This window comes from Pseudoliparis swirei, chromosome 22 (assembly GCF_029220125.1).
Source record: "Pseudoliparis swirei isolate HS2019 ecotype Mariana Trench chromosome 22, NWPU_hadal_v1, whole genome shotgun sequence".
In the NCBI taxonomy this organism is placed as follows: domain Eukaryota; kingdom Metazoa; phylum Chordata; class Actinopteri; order Perciformes; family Liparidae; genus Pseudoliparis; species Pseudoliparis swirei.
Window position 1 is genome coordinate 22,430,733 of NC_079409.1, and position 17,939 is coordinate 22,448,671.

Below are 17,939 nucleotides of genomic sequence, written 5' to 3' on the forward strand. Positions count from 1 at the left end.
TTAGTGGTTGAGACTGAGGAAGAATGTGTGTGTGTGTGTGTGTGTGTGTGTGTGTGTGTGTGTGTGTGTGTGTGTGTGTGTGTGTGTGATGGGTTTACCATGTGCAGGGTCCCTGTATGGGACTGAATGAAGTCGGATATGAGGGAACCTGTCAGGTCCGGGCTACTGTCGGAAACCCTCCTCCTCCTCCCCTTCATCCCCTCCTCCTCCTCCCCTTCATCCCCCCCTCCTCCTCCTCCCCATCTTCCCCCCTCCCTCTCCTCCTCCTCCTCCATTCTCCTCTTCCTCTCCACGTTTTACATCTGAAGATTGTAAAGACGCCCAGGTTTTTTAGATAGTTGTGTAGTATTAGTATGTTATATAAAATGTGAAGATGTTAAGAGTGGGAGGAGCTTCACTGAACCCTAACTCTGAAAAAAGTTATTACACACCTGAAGGTTTTAAAACTTCAGTACGAAAACAGACAGATCCATTTTTCCAGAGGGATGAAGAACGATGACTCATCAGCAGTCTAGTGGGCGTGGCCTCAGATGCTCAGCCAACCCAGCTCGGACCTGAGGCCCCTGCAGTACCAAGCCCCGCCTCCGGGTGGCCGAGAGGAGCGGGACTCTGTGGACGTCGTGATGCTCAAACAGTCAAAGTAGGACATTACATATTATTTAGGGGGCAGTTGTTTCCCCACTGACTTCATCCAGGGTCATTAAAAAAGAAATTGGGGCACTTTTTGAAACTTGTGGAATAACATTTAACCTTTGTTCAAAAAATAATAAATATACTTATTTAGGCTTACAGGATATGAGCAATTGCCATAAAGATTGAAAAAATAAGACTCAAAGTGTTTTCTTAGATCTTTTTAACAGAAAACATAAATCGAACAATCATATTAAATTGTATTCTTATTTCTTTGTGGTTATTTATTATAAATTGTTTTAAACAACTATTAATAAATATAACATTTCTTTGTTTTTTAAAATAAAAAATTATATTTATTGATTGAGTGTACCTACCTAGTACAGGCAGATAGGACACACAAAACAAAGAACAACAGCAAAACGCAATTAAACTTTTATAATTATGGGGCATGTGTGTAGCTTTTAAATATATAAACAAAACAACAAGCAGAGTTTATGAGACTTGTGGTGGTTATGAAGCCTGATGCATGGAATCAAACCTTTGTGGAGCTCTTTAAGCTCCTCTTATCTTCCCTGGTAAATTATACTCACCAAAACTCCACAATGGACTCAACATTTATCAAAAGAAACAAATGAATTCATCTCTGAGAGTTTTTTAAATATACAATCTTTTGAATGTGGAAGCCTAAAAACATCCAAAGATACGCTGCAGACTCTGGGCGGTCCGAAGGGGAAGCGATCAGATCTGGACGGCGTCCAGCAGCACCCGGCCACGCCCCTGGCTTCACGTGGTCCGCATGGAACCAGCTCGGTCCAGAACTTTCCTGCCGTCCCAACCCCAACCTAAACTCTCACCCTGTCATTATCTTCTTTTTTTTTCGAGGGAAAACGCTCCACACAAGTCATTTTCTGGTAATTGACTGCAAGCTGAGTTTAAATGGTCACAGACACACACACACACACACACACACATATGCGCCGCCTGCACACACACACACACACAAACACACACACACACATGAACACTGGTACACACAGTGTGGTGCGGCGTGTGTGATAATGAGGCAATCCTCCGAGGCACTCATCCAGACGGTTATATCATCTCCCCGCTCTGAGAGGCGTGTGTTCCCCCCGTCAGCTGCAGCATGATGTCATCCAATATAATTCCTACAATCAAGGGGGCGGGGGGGGGGCGGTTGAACTCTTGTGATTCTCGTGGACTAATTGGGAGCCGTGTCTGCAGATAAAAAAACTTGTTGTCTGAGCCTGCCTCTGATTTTTCAATTCAATTCAATTCAGTTTATTTGTAGAGCCCATTTTCACAAATTAGAAATTCCCCTCAGAGTGCTTTACAATCTGTACACATAGACATCCCTGACCTTTGACCTTTGACCTCACATGGGATCAGGAACAACTCCCCAACAACCCTTCAGCGTAAAAGGTCAGACCCCTTGAGGAGAGAACAGAGGAGGACCCCTCTCCAGGATGGACAGGTGTCATAGATGTCATGTGACCAGAAGGAATCATTACACACTAATTAAAACACAGGAACAACACAATGAAGATGACAGAGTGGATGAAGAGTTGGTAGTCGGCATATTCCACCATCCAGACCTCCACCATCCATCAGATGGAGGTAGAGGAGGAGTGGGCGGAGTCTCAGCAGTGGGCGGAGTCTCAACAGGGCCGTATAAAAAGAGAAAACGCTCTATTTTTAATCCGCCGCACACGTTTCCCATTGCCGTGTTTCCCGCGTTGCTTCATCCACCGCGGCCCAGAGAAGAAACTGATACGTTCACACGCGTGTAAAATGCGCCCGGCGTCTCATGCGGCCGCCCAGGTGCGCCGCTCCCCTCTAACGAGCCGGACGGAGCTTCTGGCTTCACGGCTCTCGAGGTGCGGCCCCCCGCTGGGGCTCGGGTTACCGCCTCCCATCTGGACGGGTCGGCCTCACAGGCGAGCCGCGTGCACACGGGACGCCGCTAATGGCACACGGCGGGAAGAGACTGGCAGTTCAATGTCTGAAGTCAGAGTAATGAGGGTCGTGTGTCTGTTTTAGGGGGGGGGGGGGGGGGGGGCTGTGAGGATGCAGAAAGTGGGCGTGGCCGTGTCACTCGCCTTGAGAGAGGCTCGGATTGGACGGGTCTGGACTGTTTCCCAAGCAATGGCTTTATTAAAGGCTGCAACTGTGTGTGTGTGTGTGTGTGTGTGTGTGTGTGTGTGTGTGTGTGTGTGTGTGTGTGTGTGTGTGTGTGTGTGTGTGTGTGTGTGTGTGTGTGTCTGTGTGTGTGTGCGTGTGTGTGTGTGTGTGTGTGTGTGCGTGTGTGTGTGTGTGTGTGTGTGTGTGTGTGTGTGTGTGTGTGTCTGTGTGTGTGTGTGTGTGTGTCTGTGTGTGTGTCTGTGTGTGTGTGTGTGTGTGTCTGTGTGTGTGTGTGTGTGTGTGTGTGTGTGTGTGTGTGTCTGTGTGTGTGTGTGTGTGTGTGTGTGTGTCTGTGTGTGTCTGTGTGTGTGTGTGTCTGTGTGTGTGTGTGTGTGTGTGTGTGTGTGTCTGTGTGTGTGTGTGTGTGTGTGTGTGTGTGTGTGTGTGTGTGTGTGTGTGTGTGTGTGTGTGTGTCTGTGTGTGTGTGTGTGTGTGTGTGTGTGTGTCTGTGTGTGTGTGTGTGTGTGTGTGTGTGTGTGCGTGTGTGTGTGTGTCTGTGTGTGTGTGTGTCTGTGTGTGTGTGTGTGTGTGTGTGTGTGTGTGTGTGTGTGTGTGCGTGTGCATGTTTACTAGCTGGCTGTGGTGGTTCTTGGGGGACGGCCCTCTCCAGCTGCTGCTTTACAAGACCGTAACATCAAATACACACACACACATACGCACACACACACACACTTCACACAGGGTTCACACGGCCTCCGCCTCCCTTAACAAGTTCACTAAATGAACTCTTCTGTCACGTCTTCCTCACATGACGCTGATCTGAGAGACGATGAACACGAGGTGCTTTAAATGTCTGTATACATGTATATGTAGTATATATAATGTATATATGTAGTATACATGTATATAATGTATATGTAGTGATGATGATGATGATGTGCTTGTTCACTTCCTTGCAGAGAGCCCGTTGAGTTCTCTCTCGTCAGGTCAACAAACTAAAAGCTCTTTTCCAAAATCAAAAAATGTCTCCACAGAAGCAAAATATCACGTCTGGTTTCTGTGTGATGCATCAACGCCCCCCCCCCCCCTCTGTCAGTGATGTGAACTCAAGGTATTTGAAGCCTTACATCATGGAAGGGGGGGGGGGGGGGGCAACCAGAGCCTGAAACTATGACCTTTTATACGATGACGTTTATTATGATCAGCCCCGTCGGCTCTTCATCGGCTCCTCAAGGGGACGAGATGCTCACAGGTGGAGTGTGTGTGTGTGTGTGTGTGTGTGTGTGTGTTGTATCCATGCCCACTAGTGCTGCGTTCAAGAGCGGCTCTGGAAACGAGCAGAGCAGAAACTTAAAATAGAGAGAGAGAGAGAGAGGGAGAGAGAGAGAGAGCGAGAGAGAGAGAGAGAGAGCGAGAGAGAGAGAGAGCGAGAGAGAGTCAGGTGGTCAAACTGTTCCTGCCACCTCATTAGTGGCGATGGCATCAGAGCTGGTTTCTCTTTGTAACTTTTGTAGCCCCCCCCCCCCACTGCTGCTGCTGCCATGAGCTTCGAGGGTCCGGGTCATCGGGAGCTTTTTGATGTCATCAATAACTCGCTAAGCGAGTAGAAGAGGAGGCTGGTTGGAGGAGCCTGTCTTTGAGCTGAGCAGCCACATCTCAGATTGTTTAAATCTTGTTTGATCTCCATCTCGGACGGAGCTGGAGCCGATGGAGGCGTGAGCTCGTGTTTCCTCCGAGGACGGGAGAGAGCTTCTGACGAACATCTCAGAGACTCCGCCTCTCCCCAGATACTCGTGTTAATCTTTCTTAATTTCCTGACTCTTTATACAATATCCACCCAACAGGAAACAGGCCGAATAATCCTGAAAAGAGGTTGAAGAGCTGCTCAGCGTCTGATTGGCTGCAGAGAAGCAAACTTCTCTTTCCCTCCTGTGACATGAACCAGACCTTCACCTACAGGATGAACGAGGGAACAGAGCGGAGAGAGAGAGAGAGCTCTGGGTATGACAGAGAGACGGCAGTCTCATAGCGACAGTCAGAAAACAGAATGATTTAAATCCTGAAGCAGATTGAAGCAGGACTCGGATACGTGCCACGCTGTCACTCTTTAGAGAGCACAGAGAGCTACGATTGGCCGGTTTCAGCTGCTTATGTTATGCTTAATAACCAATTCTTTAAAGTCTATAACAACCATTAATCATGTGATGGCTGTGAAACTTGACAGCAGTGTTTCATAAAACCTGTTAGTCAGGAATATTTCTACCAAACCAGACCGTGAACTTCAAAAACACTCCACGAAGAATGCGCTTGTTGTTGTTGTTGTTGTTGTTGTTGACGTATAACCAGACTGCTGGGTGAGGCCTGTGTTGAGGCCTGCTCCAACGCACAGAGGGACCGTGACATCAGAGGGAACCCGGCGAGGTTCCACTCACACGCGCCGCGATGCTAAGTGACTTCCGGCTAACGGAGGAAACCTCTTAACCCCGTAAAGCTTCCTCTCTCGCCCCACAGCGTCCACGAGGACGGAGAGAGAGTCAGCCGGGTCGGAGGAGACACCCGGCGGGGCTCAGACGTGTGACGGCGGCCTCAGACCGGCGAGATGAAAGTCACTCAGACTTTAATTACCCAGCATGCCTTTCATTGTTTTACAGCCTTCTGAGGGACGTCGAATCAAACAATAGCTTCTTTTTTTTGGTGTGTTTTACTATGTGTTTGAACCCGGTGCACCGCGAGAGTGTTTGTGAGAAACTCTATCGTAAAAAAAGGGATATGAACGGAAAGAGAGAGAGAGAGAGAGAGAGAGAGAGAGAGAGAGAGAGAGAGAGAGAGGGAGGCACACAGCTTCAGCTGATGTCTTCCAGTTGTGTGACCTCTCTTTCCTTCCCCGTCTCTCTGTCTCTCGCCTCTCTCTGTTTAATGGGCCAGCTGTAGAGTCTGGCCCTCCTGGGAAACCCAGCAGAGTGTGGCTGGAGCTGAATGAGGCTGAATGAGGCTGAAACTGGGGCTGGTGATGGTGGTGGGTGTGGGGGGGGGGGGGGGCAGCACTTCCGGCCGTTTCCCCCCCCCCCCCCATGAAAAATACAGCGTGGAGTCTGGAGCGGTGGCAGGCCGCCGCCCACTCTTCCCCTCCGTCTTCTTTCCCTCCCTCCTTCATTTCCTTCCTTTCCGTCCTGCTTTCCTCCCCCGGTCTCGCAGCCTCCGTCTCCTTCTCCGTCCTTTCTTCACTTCCTTCTTTCTTTCTTCCTGCCGTCCTTCATTCAGACGGTGACTTCTTGGCGGTGACCCCGTCCCGACCTCTCGCCCAGTGGCACCGCGACGCGTCCGGAGGTGTTGATGTGAAGAGCTCCGCCCCCCCTCCCACCTCTGGACGCCGGCCCCCTGGTACCGTCGCGGGTCCAGAGGCCCGCATCCGAGTTCTGACAGGTCCCTGACCCGCGCCCGAGCGGTTCAGGTGGGTTGGGACTACGTGTGTGTGTGTGTGTGTGTGTGTGTGGGGGGGGGGGGCTGAGCTGGTGGGTGTTTTTCATCAGACTAATGAATAATACGTCTGAGCTGAGAGAAGAGTATCGAGCGGAGGAGAAATGGAGGGGGGGGGGGGTAATGACTATCAGATGTTGCTCAACTACTGTGCTGCTCCTCCTCCTCCTCCTCCTCCTCCTGCTGCTGCTGTAATAACTTCTCTGTGCAGTTCAAGCTCTCTTAATAAATGTAGTCATTAAATATATTCAACAAACAGCATGTTTACAGTTTAGAAATGAAAACACGTCTTATAACTTATGGACCCAGAACCTGAATTATTAAAAATAATAATAATCTAGACTTTTATAGCGCTTTTCTAGAACACAAAGACGAAATTAAAAGCACAAGATGTCACTAAAAAACTAAAGTCACAGAGAAGCCGTGTGAGGCTGCAGAGGAGACGAGCGGTACCTCACAGACACCAAGGTCACCTCAAGGTCACTATATATATATATATATATATATATATGATGTCGACTCTTTGATCAAACAGATCATTAACATTTATTCATAGAACAATCAGAAAAGTAATTTTAATTTGAAATGCTTGTGTAAAGCTAACGATTCCCTCGTGACACACAAGTGATTCAACAAGGGCTAAAGGAACCACCGACCGCCTCCTCCTCCTCCTCCTCCTCATCATCGTCCTTATCATCATCCTCATCATCCACATAATCCTCATAATCCTCCTCATCCTCACCATCATCATCATCCTCACCATCATCCTCCTCCTCACCATCTTCATCCTCCTCACCATCATCATCCTCCTCCTCATCCTCCTCACCATCATCATCCTCCTCACCATCACCATCCTCCTCCTCATCCTCCTCACCATCATCATCCTCCTCCTCACCATCATCATCATCCTCATCCTCCTCATCATCATCATCCTCCTCACCATCACCATCCTCCTCCTCATCCTCCTCCTCACCATCATCATCATCCTCCTCCTACTCACCATCATCATCCTCCTCACCATCACCATCCTCCTCCTCATCCTCCTACTCACCATCATCATCCTCCTCACCATCAACATCCTCCTCCTCATCCTCCTCCTCACCATCATCATCATCCTCCTCATCCTCACCATCATCATCCTCCTCACCATCATCATCTTCCTCATCATCCTCATTAGACTCATTATTCCCATCCTCATCAGCCTCCTCCTCCTCCTCCTCCTCCTCCTGGTTAGGAGGAGGAGGAGGAGTAACAGTCTGTGTCTGTGCGGCTTCTTTCTCAGTTAAATCTCATGGAAGGCGTTCTTTCAGATTCCCTGATGCCCCGTGACCACGCCCTCCTCTCAGATCATCATGTCTTCAGTCTGACTTGGGTCAACACTGCATGGAGTTGTATGTGAATGTCGGCGTTGCAGCGTTTCCCTTTTCATGCAACATTCTCTGGCGTGTGATTCTGAAGAGACCCAAAGTGGACTTCAGAACCAGGAGAATGTTTTCTGGCCCGCGGGCGTCGACTCGGAGAGAACTGGATACTGTGTGAGAGCCGCCACGTCCTCCAGGGGGATGCAAATCAGAGCAGGATCATGCTAATGCATGAAATGTAACGGACCACAGTGGGCGAAGCGGCGGGAAATACACCTCGGGAGGGAAGTGGGCGGGGCCTAATATATGTACGGTCACACCCAACGGCCCCACGGTCATTCGTCCAGGTATTTGGGTGAGGACGTGCTTGCTGATGTCAATGAGGGACCTGAATAAGCATCATTATACATATCATACACGTTGAGTCATCTCGAGAGATCTCAGCCGTGACCTTTGAACTCTCTGCTCACCGTCCATCAATCACTTGTGTCAGGAGGACGCAGCTCTGTGAAGCGTTCTGAGTGTTCTGAGTTTTACGTCGGAGCGGATCCTCGATGCCGTTCTCCCTCGCAGCAGCAACGAGCTGACGGAGTGCACTCCAGCCTCGGCGTGTTTTCATTGGGAGGATTTGTTCTTCGGGGTCAACTTTCTACATCCAAAAGCAACACGACTCTTAACGGCATCGACACGGCTGCTGAATCTGGGTCTGCGCCTGAGGTGAAGCCCAGGTGGAGCGGTCTGATCCACCGCGGAGGTCCAGAGGGCACCGAGCTCCTCCACGGAGTCACATGACGTAGTGTGGACCCGGTCTGGCTCTCAGAGGCTCTCAGAGGGTCTCAGAGGGTCTCAGAGGCTCTCAGAGGGTCTCAGAGGCTCTCAGAGGGTCTCAGAGGGTCTCAGAGGCTCTCAGAGGTTCTCAGAGGCTCTCAGATGGTCTCAGAGGCTCTCAGAGGCTCTCAGAGGGTCTCAGAGGCTCTCAGAGGGTCTCAGATGGTCTCAGAGGGTCTTAGAGGCTCTCAGAGGTTCTCAGAGGCTCTCAGAGGGTCTCAGAGGCTCTCAGAGGTTCTCAGAGGCTCTTAGATGGTCTCAGAGGGTCTCAGAGGCTCTTAGAGGCTCTCAGAGGGTCTCAGAGGCTCTCAGAGGGTCTTAGAGGGTCTCAGAGGCTCTCAGATGGTCTCAGAGGGTCTCAGATGGTCTCAGAGGCTCTCAGAGGGTCTCAGAGGGTCTCAGAGGCTCTTAGAGGCTCTCAGAGGCTCTCAGAGGTCCTGATGTCATCAGGATGCAGAGCGGAAGACGAGACAGAAAAGTGTGATGTGTAAAACGTTTGGTTGCAATGCATTCTGGGTTTGCTTCTTGGTCTCGTCGTGTGCAAATGGTGCTGAGATTGAGTTTAAGAGAGGGGGGGGGAGGTCACTGACCATCTAGGGGTGGAGTAAAATATAAAATATAATTTAATTAAACTATTGCATATTAGTAATAAATATATTAGTAAATTAAACTATTGCATATTAGTAATAAATGTATTATTACATTATACTATTGCATATTATTAATAAATATATTAGTAAATTAAACTATTGCGTAACAGTAATACATCTATTATTAAATTACACTATTGCATATTAGTAATAAATGTATTATTACATTATACTATTGCATATTAGTAATAAATATATTAGTAAATTAAACTATTGCATAACAGTAATAAATATATTATTAAATTACATTATTGCATATTAGTAATAAATATATTATTAAATTAAACTATTGCAAAGACAAATTAAACCTTTTGGGGACACTCCTCTTTCGGAGTCCTCCAGATGGTGACGGGCCTTGTGGCTAAAGTCGGTAGTGCAACACGACGCGCTGCGAGAGGATGACCTCAGTGAGACGCAGAGGGAACGCTTTAATCTCTTAGATTAAAAATATATTGACAATCGGCATCATTTGAAAGAAAAGAGGTGATAAATTGCAAGACAAGTTTTCGCTAAATACCTCCAGACCCAACGAGATGTTATCCTATCGGGGGTTTCTGCCAATTTCCCCCCCCCGACTGGCAACCCCCCAACGCTGTGTGGTTTTCTTGTTGTGCTAGCGGGGGAGATTCAGTGTTTCTCCATCCGGACTGGCAACCGGCTCTGGCCCCGCTCCACACGGTCAACACCGCGGCGTTAACACCCCCACTGTGATTTAAGGGGGGGGGGGGGGAATATGGGCCGAAGAGGAGAAGAGAGAGGGAGAGAGTGATGAGTGCTGACGCTAACGTTGTGTAACTCTGACGGAGCTCTTACTTTTCAGTTTCCACCGTTGCCAATCTACACAGACGAGGCCGGCCGGCGTTGGCAGGCGGGTTTAGAGAATAACGCCCGGCGGAGGATTCCAGCCGTCACATGAGAGTTTTACATACTGTAGGTCGTCAACCTTTAACTGCTGCAGCGTCAAATCAGAACGGAGGATTTGAAGGTCGGACAGTTCCTTGGAAATAAGAGTGAAGTTGCACAACCTTGGCGGCCGAAGCGCCTTCAGACTTACGGAAGGAAAATGTGATCAGAGTCTGATGAAGGCTGGATTAAAGCTTCACATCTTCAGGGAGAACGAGATGTTCCCGCCTGCTGAGCTCCTCTTCACGTGGACTTCATGTCGCTCCATGGACGGATCTCTTTCATTCGTCCTCTCCCACTCCTTCCTTCGGTCCTCCCTCTGTCTCTGCTCCCTTTGCTGTCTCTCCTCGTCGTGTTCTTCTCTTTCAGAGGAAGACGGATCGTGAAGGGGAGTCGTGTGCGTGAGTAACGGAGACAGAGCCCGGAGCCTCCTCTTCATCAGCAAAACACTCCGCCCGAAACTCTGAATCCCTCGAGGGCGAATTACATCCAGAGCCTCAGCGCCACAGCGCGTACAGATGAAAGGCCTCGGGCACGGTACCCGACCGCCAGGCCTGGACCGCGAGATCGAGTGAGAGCTTGAAGCCCTTTTAAGGATCTGCTTTCATAACATGTAGAATATTGGGACACTATGAATATCACTAATTTCTTTTTAATTGACTTCTAATTTTCTCTTAAATTGTATCGTAACATCACATGAGATCCGCGGACGACGGCTCACTTGACCGCAGTTCCTCCCACCGCCAACAGGTGGCGACCTCATCGGGGCGTCAAATGTCACGTTGCACGTCTACGGTTGTGTTTGAGCCTCACGGCAAAACAAGGCGCCACAAAAGCAACCAATCAGAGCTGTGAAGAGACAGAAGAGGAAGCTGGATTATGATATGAAGAGATAATCAAGTGGAAAAGAAGACGCTCCAAATCGAGTAGCTATGATTCATTCATCGTCTGATTCACTGAGTGGTTTCAGAAAGAATACGGATTTTACATTTTTACATATAAGGATGATATTTGAATAACAGCAGAAATGTAAATATAAACAGGATGAATCTGTTGGTGGCTCCTGCTGTGTTTCCAGAGGGTCAGGTCGCCTTCACGACCTTCAGGAAGGAGAGTCAACGCCCTGACGGGGGGCTCCGGGGTCCGAAGGTCGCGGGTTCTGTTAATATCAACATTTAAAACCCTTCTGACGTGGCGTGACTCGAACAGGTGTGTCACGTTGGCTCGTTTCCCGATGAGGTCGCCACCCATTGGCGGTCAGAGGAACTGCGGTCAAGTGAGCCGTCGTCCGCGGATTTCATTTGATGTTACGACACAGTTTTAGAGAAAATTTGAAATCAATTAAAGAGAAATTAGCGATTTTCATAATGTCCAACTATTCTACCTGTTATGAAAGAAGATCCTTAGAAGGTCTTCAAACTCTCACTAGATTCTGTGTCCGTGTCTATTTTCATATCTTACTTTACAGCTGTAGTGAAAATGAAAGGCAAAGCTCCAAATACATTATTATATTCATCATTAAAAGGTTACTTGAGAGCATGAAGTTTAATAACTTTACACCAGAAAGAGTTCTGCCACCAAGTTTCTATCAGTCCCATCAACAGAGTAACAGAAATGAGTTAAGCTCATTATTATATTTAAGTGAGGTCATGAATTACATTTTACAGCATGGCCTCCCAGCCTACACACACACACACACACACACACACACACACACACACACACACATACACACACACACACACACACACACCGCCGCGACGGGGAGTTGAATAAATCACCCAAAAATACAACGTTTTCACAATATGATTATGAATAAATAACGGTGAGAGGACAGATGACGGAGACTTGAACTGTGGGAATGACGTGACCCCGTTGATGACCCCGTTGATGACCCCGTTGATGACCCTGTTGATGACCCCGTTGATGACCCCGTTGATGACCCTGTTGATGACCCCGTTGATGACCCCGTTGATGACCCTGTTGATGACCCCGTTGATGACCCCGTTGATGACCCTGTTGATGACCCCGTTGATGACCCCGTTGATGACCCCGTTGATGACCCCATTGATGACCCTGTTGATGACCCCGTTGATGACCCCATTGATGACCCTGTTGATGACCCCGTTGATGACCCCGTTGTCCACGTGTGGGCGTGTCCTGTTGCAATGTGCTATTTAAACATGGTTGCCAAGCGACCTCTTGTGACCTCAGGAAGCTGCGAAAAAAACGTGTTGATCGTGGCGTGTTGATCGTGGCGTGTTGATCGGGGCGTGTTGATCGCGGCGTGTTGATCGGAGCGTGTTGATCGGGGCGTGTTGATCGGGGCGTGTTGATCGGGGCGTGTTGATCGGGGCGTGTTGATCGGGGCGTGTTGATCGTGGCGTGTTGATCGGGGCGTGTTGATCGTGGCGTGTTGATCGGGGCGTGTTGATCGTGGCGTGTTGATCGTGGCGTGTTGATCGGGGCGTGTTGATCATGGAGTGTTGATCGGGGCGTGTTGATCGGGGCGTGTTGATCATGGCGTGTTGATCGGGGCGTGTTGATCGGGGCGTGTTGATCGGGGCGTGTTGATCGGGGCGTGTTGATCATGGCGTGTTGATCATGGCGTGTTGATCGGGGCGTGTTGATCGGGGCGTGTTGATCGGGGCGTGTTGATCGGGGCGTGTTGATCATGGCGTGTTGATCATGGCGTGTTGATCGGGGCGTGTTGATCGGGGCGTGTTGATCGGAGCGTGTTGATCGGAGCGTGTTGATCGGGGCGTGTTGATCGGAGCGTGTTGATCGGGGCGTGTTGATCGGGGCGTGTTGATCGTGGCGTGTTGATCGGGGCGTGTTGATCGGGGCGTGTTGATCGGGGCGTGTTGATCGGAGCGTGTTGATCGGGGCGTGTTGATCATGGCGTGTTGATCGGGGCGTGTTGATCATGGCGTGTTGATCGGGGCGTGTTGATCATGGCATGTTGATCGGAACGTGTTGATCGGAGCGTGTTGATCGGGGCGTGTTGATCATGGCGTGTTGATCGGGGCGTGTTGATCATGGCGTGTTGATCGGGGCGTGTTGATCGGGGCGTGTTGATCGGGGCGTGTTGATCGGGGCGTGTTGATCGGGCGTGTTGATCATGGCGTGTTGATCGGGGCGTGTTGATCGGGGCGTGTTGATCATGGCGTGTTGATCGGGGCGTGTTGATCGGGGCGTGTTGATCATGGCGTGTTGATCGGGGCGTGTTGATCGGGGCGTGTTGATCGGGGCGTGTTGATCGGGGCGTGTTGATCGGGGCGTGTTGATCATGGCGTGTTGATCGGGGCGTGCTGATCGGGGCGTGTTGATCGGGCGTGTTGATCGGGCGTGTTGATCGGGCGTGTTGATCGGGCGTGTTGATCGGGCGTGTTGATCATGGCATGTTGATCGGAACGTGTTGATCGGAGCGTGTTGATCGGGGCGTGTTGATCGGGGCGTGTTGATCATGGCGTGTTGATCGGGGCGTGTTGATCGGGGCGTGTTGATCGGGCGTGTTGATCGGGCGTGTTGATCGGGCGTGTTGATCGGGCGTGTTGATCGGGGCGTGTTGATCGGGCGTGTTGATCGGGCGTGTTGATCGGGGCGTGTTGATCGGGGCGTGTTGATCGGGGCGTGTTGATCGGGGCGTGTTGATCGGGGCGTGCTGATCGGGGCGTGTTGATCGGGGCGTGTTGATCGGAGCGTGTTGATCGGGGCGTGTTGATCGGGGCGTGTTGATCGGGGCGTGTTGATCGGAGCGTGTTGATCATGGCGTGTTGATCGGAGCGTGTTGATCGGGGCGTGTTGATCGGGCGTGTTGATCATGGCGTGTTGATCGGAGCGTGTTGATCATGGCGTGTTGATCGGGCGTGTTGATCGGGCGTGTTGATCGGGCGTGTTGATCGGGCGTGTTGATCGGGCGTGTTGATCGGGCGTGTTGATCGGGCGTGTTGATCGGGCGTGTTGATCGGGCGTGTTGATCGGGCGTGTTGATCGGGCGTGTTGATCGGGCGTGTTGATCGGGCGTGTTGATCGGGCGTGTTGATCGGGCGTGTTGATCGGGCGTGTTGATCGGGCGTGTTGATCGGGCGTGTTGATCGGGCGTGTTGATCGGGCGTGTTGATCGGGCGTGTTGATCGGGCGTGTTGATCGGGCGTGTTGATCGGGCGTGTTGATCGGGCGTGTTGATCGGGCGTGTTGATCGGGCGTGTTGATCGGGCGTGTTGATCGGGCGTGTTGATCGGGCGTGTTGATCGGGCGTGTTGATCGGGCGTGTTGATCGCGGCGTGTTGATCGGGCGTGTTGATCGGGCGTGTTGATCGGGCGTGTTGATCGGGCGTGTTGATCGGGCGTGTTGATCGGGCGTGTTGATCGGGCGTGTTGATCGGGCGTGTTGATCGGGCGTGTTGATCGGGCGTGTTGATCGGGCGTGTTGATCGGGCGTGTTGATCGGGCGTGTTGATCGGGCGTGTTGATCGGGCGTGTTGATCGGGCGTGTTGATCGGGCGTGTTGATCGGGCGTGTTGATCGGGCGTGTTGATCGGGCGTGTTGATCGGGCGTGTTGATCGGGCGTGTTGATCATGGCGTGTTGATCGGGCGTGTTGATCGGGCGTGTTGATCGGGCGTGTTGATCATGGCGTGTTGATCGGAGCGTGTTGATCGGAGCGTGTTGATCGGGGCGTGTTGATCGTGGCGTGTTGATCGGGGCGTGTTGATCGGGGCGTGTTGATCGTGGCGTGTTGATCGGGGCGTGTTGATCGGGGCGTGTTGATCGGGGCGTGTTGATCGGAGCGTGTTGATCGGGGCGTGTTGATCGGAGCGTGTTGATCATGGCGTGTTGATCGGGGCGTGTTGATCGGAGCGTGTTGATCATGGCGTGTTGATCGGGGCGTGTTGATCGGAGACTAAATAGCGTTTTGTTTTGTCGTGATCTTCGCCGTCATTCCACGCCCAGGCCCTGTCAGATAAAAGAACGAGGAGGAGAAGTCGCCCGGCGTGGAAACACAGGAACATTGGAGCGGACGATGTTTTTCTTTCTTTGCAGAACGGATCCAGAAAACCTGAAAGTCAGAACTTTAAGAAAACACAAACTTCCTCAGCCCGCTGTCCGAGGTCACCTCTCTCTCTCGGTTTCGTTCGCCCGTGTGTGAAGACGACTTTACATCTAAGTTTCTTTTCCATTCGAGGTCACCGTCCACACACTCCATATGCATCCTCAGTGAGAGGGATGTGAGTTTCAGAGCCCCCGCGGTCCCCGAGACCACCGAACGCAGAGAACGGTCGTGCAACTTCTGTTTTTAGGGTGGATTCCCCCCCCCCCCCTCCCCAGAAAGGAAAAAATCTGAGCGCAGCCAAAACAAACTCCCGCCGATGGCTCGCCTCTCGCCTCCGGTCTCTCTGGCCGGCTCCTCGACGGCAGCCGAGGGACCCTCGGCGCTCCAGAGGGAGGAGCGCGGGAGTCCTCCGGCCCTCCCACCGGCTATAAGACCGGGGGCAGACGGAAACACTCAGACAGCAGGCACACGTGGAGCGCAGCGGCAGAGAGAGGGAGAGAGAGGAGAGAGAGAGAGAGAGAGAGAGAGAGAGAGAGAGAGACAGTAAAACTGCTGCCACAGCCTGGGAGTAGTAGTTGCTATTGAAACAGACAGATATAGAATCAAAGGAGCCAGAAGGCGTTTAGAGAAGGACAAGAGGACGACGTCAACGTTTCAAGAGAGAAGGATTCTCCTGGAGGATTAAACAGAACCAAGAAGTGACCGTTTGGGATGTGAAGAGTTTTCCTGTGAATCGAGAGAGAGAGAGAGAGAGAGACTCAGCCGAGGTCAAGCTGCTCTTGACCTTTGACTCGGGGTCAACCGGTTGATCTTTTTTAAAGCTCCGCGTCACAGAGGCTTCACCCGACTCACCTGGCGGCGCCGCAAAGACAAGTCGGGGGTAAAGTAACTTTTTTAAAAGGTCGGGCGCCTTCCATCAGCAAAAGTCGGAAAAGTCGGCGAGCGGCGTCCCGTAAAGTTCGACCTCGCCAGTCGCCGACACAGAGCGCCGTCGCTCGTCTGAAAGATGACGTTCGCCATGCTGCGCTCGGCGCCCCCGCCGGCGGGCCGCTTCCTGTACGGCGACATCGCCCTCCTCTCCGAGGACGACGACGAGAACGGCAGCGAGGGCTCGGGCTCCGACGAGCGCAACAACTTTCGCCTGTCGACGTCGCCGTCCGCCTTCCACATCAAGGTGAGCAGGAAGAGGAAGCTGTGCGGGGCGGGCGGCGGCGGGATGGACGTAGGCGCCATGATGGGGAGGCTCATCCCACAGGGGTCCCCCCCCCACGGCGAGGTCCGCCAGAGGACCGCGGCCAACGCGCGGGAGAGGGACCGCACCAACTCCGTCAACACGGCCTTCACGGCGCTGCGGACGCTCATCCCCACCGAGCCGGCCGACAGGTACCACTTCCTCCGAGGCTTCTGGACGTTTTATAGATTACAACCAAAACGTGTCCAGCGAGAGGCGGAGGACATTTCAGATGTGACACGTCGGGTCGATGTATTCTAACGTCACTGCACCTTATTTGGAAATGCCATAATGTTGGTTTTTTTGTGCCATTGTTGTCGACCTTTTCCATATTTGGTGCCGTGATTCACGGCGTGAACCTGCGTGTGATGTCGCCGTTAGGAAGCTGTCAAAGATCGAGACGCTGCGTCTGGCCAGCAGCTACATCAGCCACCTGGGCAACGTGCTGCTGCTGGGGGAGGGGCTTCACGACGGACAGCCCTGCCACGCGCCCTCAGCGCCGTTCTTCCACGTCAACTCCTCCCCCAACCGAGGGTCCGACCAATCAGCTCAGCCGAAGCACATCTGTACTTTCTGCCTCAGCAACCAGAGGAAAATGGTGAGCGGATGAAAATGATGAATCAGTGAGGAGGAGGAAGAAAAACAATGAGATAGAATGATATATATAAAGAAAGATCAAAGAATATATATACATACAGCTTTTGAGTATGACGTAAATACTGCATTTATATCTCTTTAATTCCTAAATATTTGCATGTCGAGTGAGGCTTCTTTTGGGGAAGCTGTGCAGCGCTTCAGGGTCAACTGGGTGTTTAAAGCTGACCTGGGATCAGTCAAGCTGATTGTCCCAGAGGGACTTTAAGAGCTGAGCCTCTTGAAGGCGCCGGGTTCCTGCTGGTTGTTCCCGGGCCGGTGGCTCCAGGTTCACGGGGCTCTCTGAACCTCTCCTGACGAGACGAGCAAACCTCCGACTGCAGGGGGCCGTGATTTATCTTTCTAAAAATAGGACTTTAATGTTTTTTGAAAAGGTATTTATGCAGCGGGTGAGATTTATGAATCCAGGAGACAATGAATCCACAACCACGTGTTTTATTTAAAGGATGCATTAGCGTCAGCTCCAAGACGGCGAGGTTTCAGAGCTGAGATTTACTCCACTGTCACGAGACGGGAGAAACGTCTTCATGAGCGTTCCCCTGATCCACGGCAAGTGTTTCCAGAAGAACTTCCAGGGTTCCTCTCTGCTAAATGAAACCCACGGCCGCGCAGCGGGACGAGCCCACAGTCTCAGGCCGGCGGGGGTTAAACCTGCCGATGGAGACGCGGGAGAACCCGGAGTTCAGATCCCGCGTGATTGATCCGACACAGGAAGTAGATCTAATCAGGAACACATCGGCGGAGAAAAAAAGAAAGTCGTCAGGCTGATGAGAAAGAGCAGACGGAGAATTCCTCTCGGCTGAACGAGAGCCGAGGTGGATGAATCCAAACGGGGAGATGATAGAGAGGTGACGTCCCCCCCCCCCACCCCCCGCTGCCCATTTAGTAGGATTTATGGGTAAGGAGCTGACATCTGGCAGCCTCCCCCGTTACCCCGGCAGTGTGTGAAAGCTAATACCCTCCTCGGTGTCTAAACCCGGAGACCCCGGAGCTGTGGGGGGATAACCT

General features: G+C 51.5%; 1 protein-coding gene across 1 annotated transcript in view; it reads left to right on the forward strand.

The window, feature by feature from the left end:
• Positions 1–15,614: 15,614 nt before the first annotated feature.
• The window catches only part of LOC130212848 (basic helix-loop-helix transcription factor scleraxis-like), a 12,439-nt gene continuing 10,114 nt past the window's right edge, over positions 15,615–17,939 (forward strand). The window contains exons 1-2 of the mRNA XM_056444091.1: positions 15,615–16,429; positions 16,659–16,875. Coding sequence (XP_056300066.1) covers positions 16,053–16,429; positions 16,659–16,875 — 594 coding nt within the window. The 5' untranslated portion in view covers positions 15,615–16,052. The remainder of the gene's footprint in view (positions 16,430–16,658; positions 16,876–17,939) is intronic.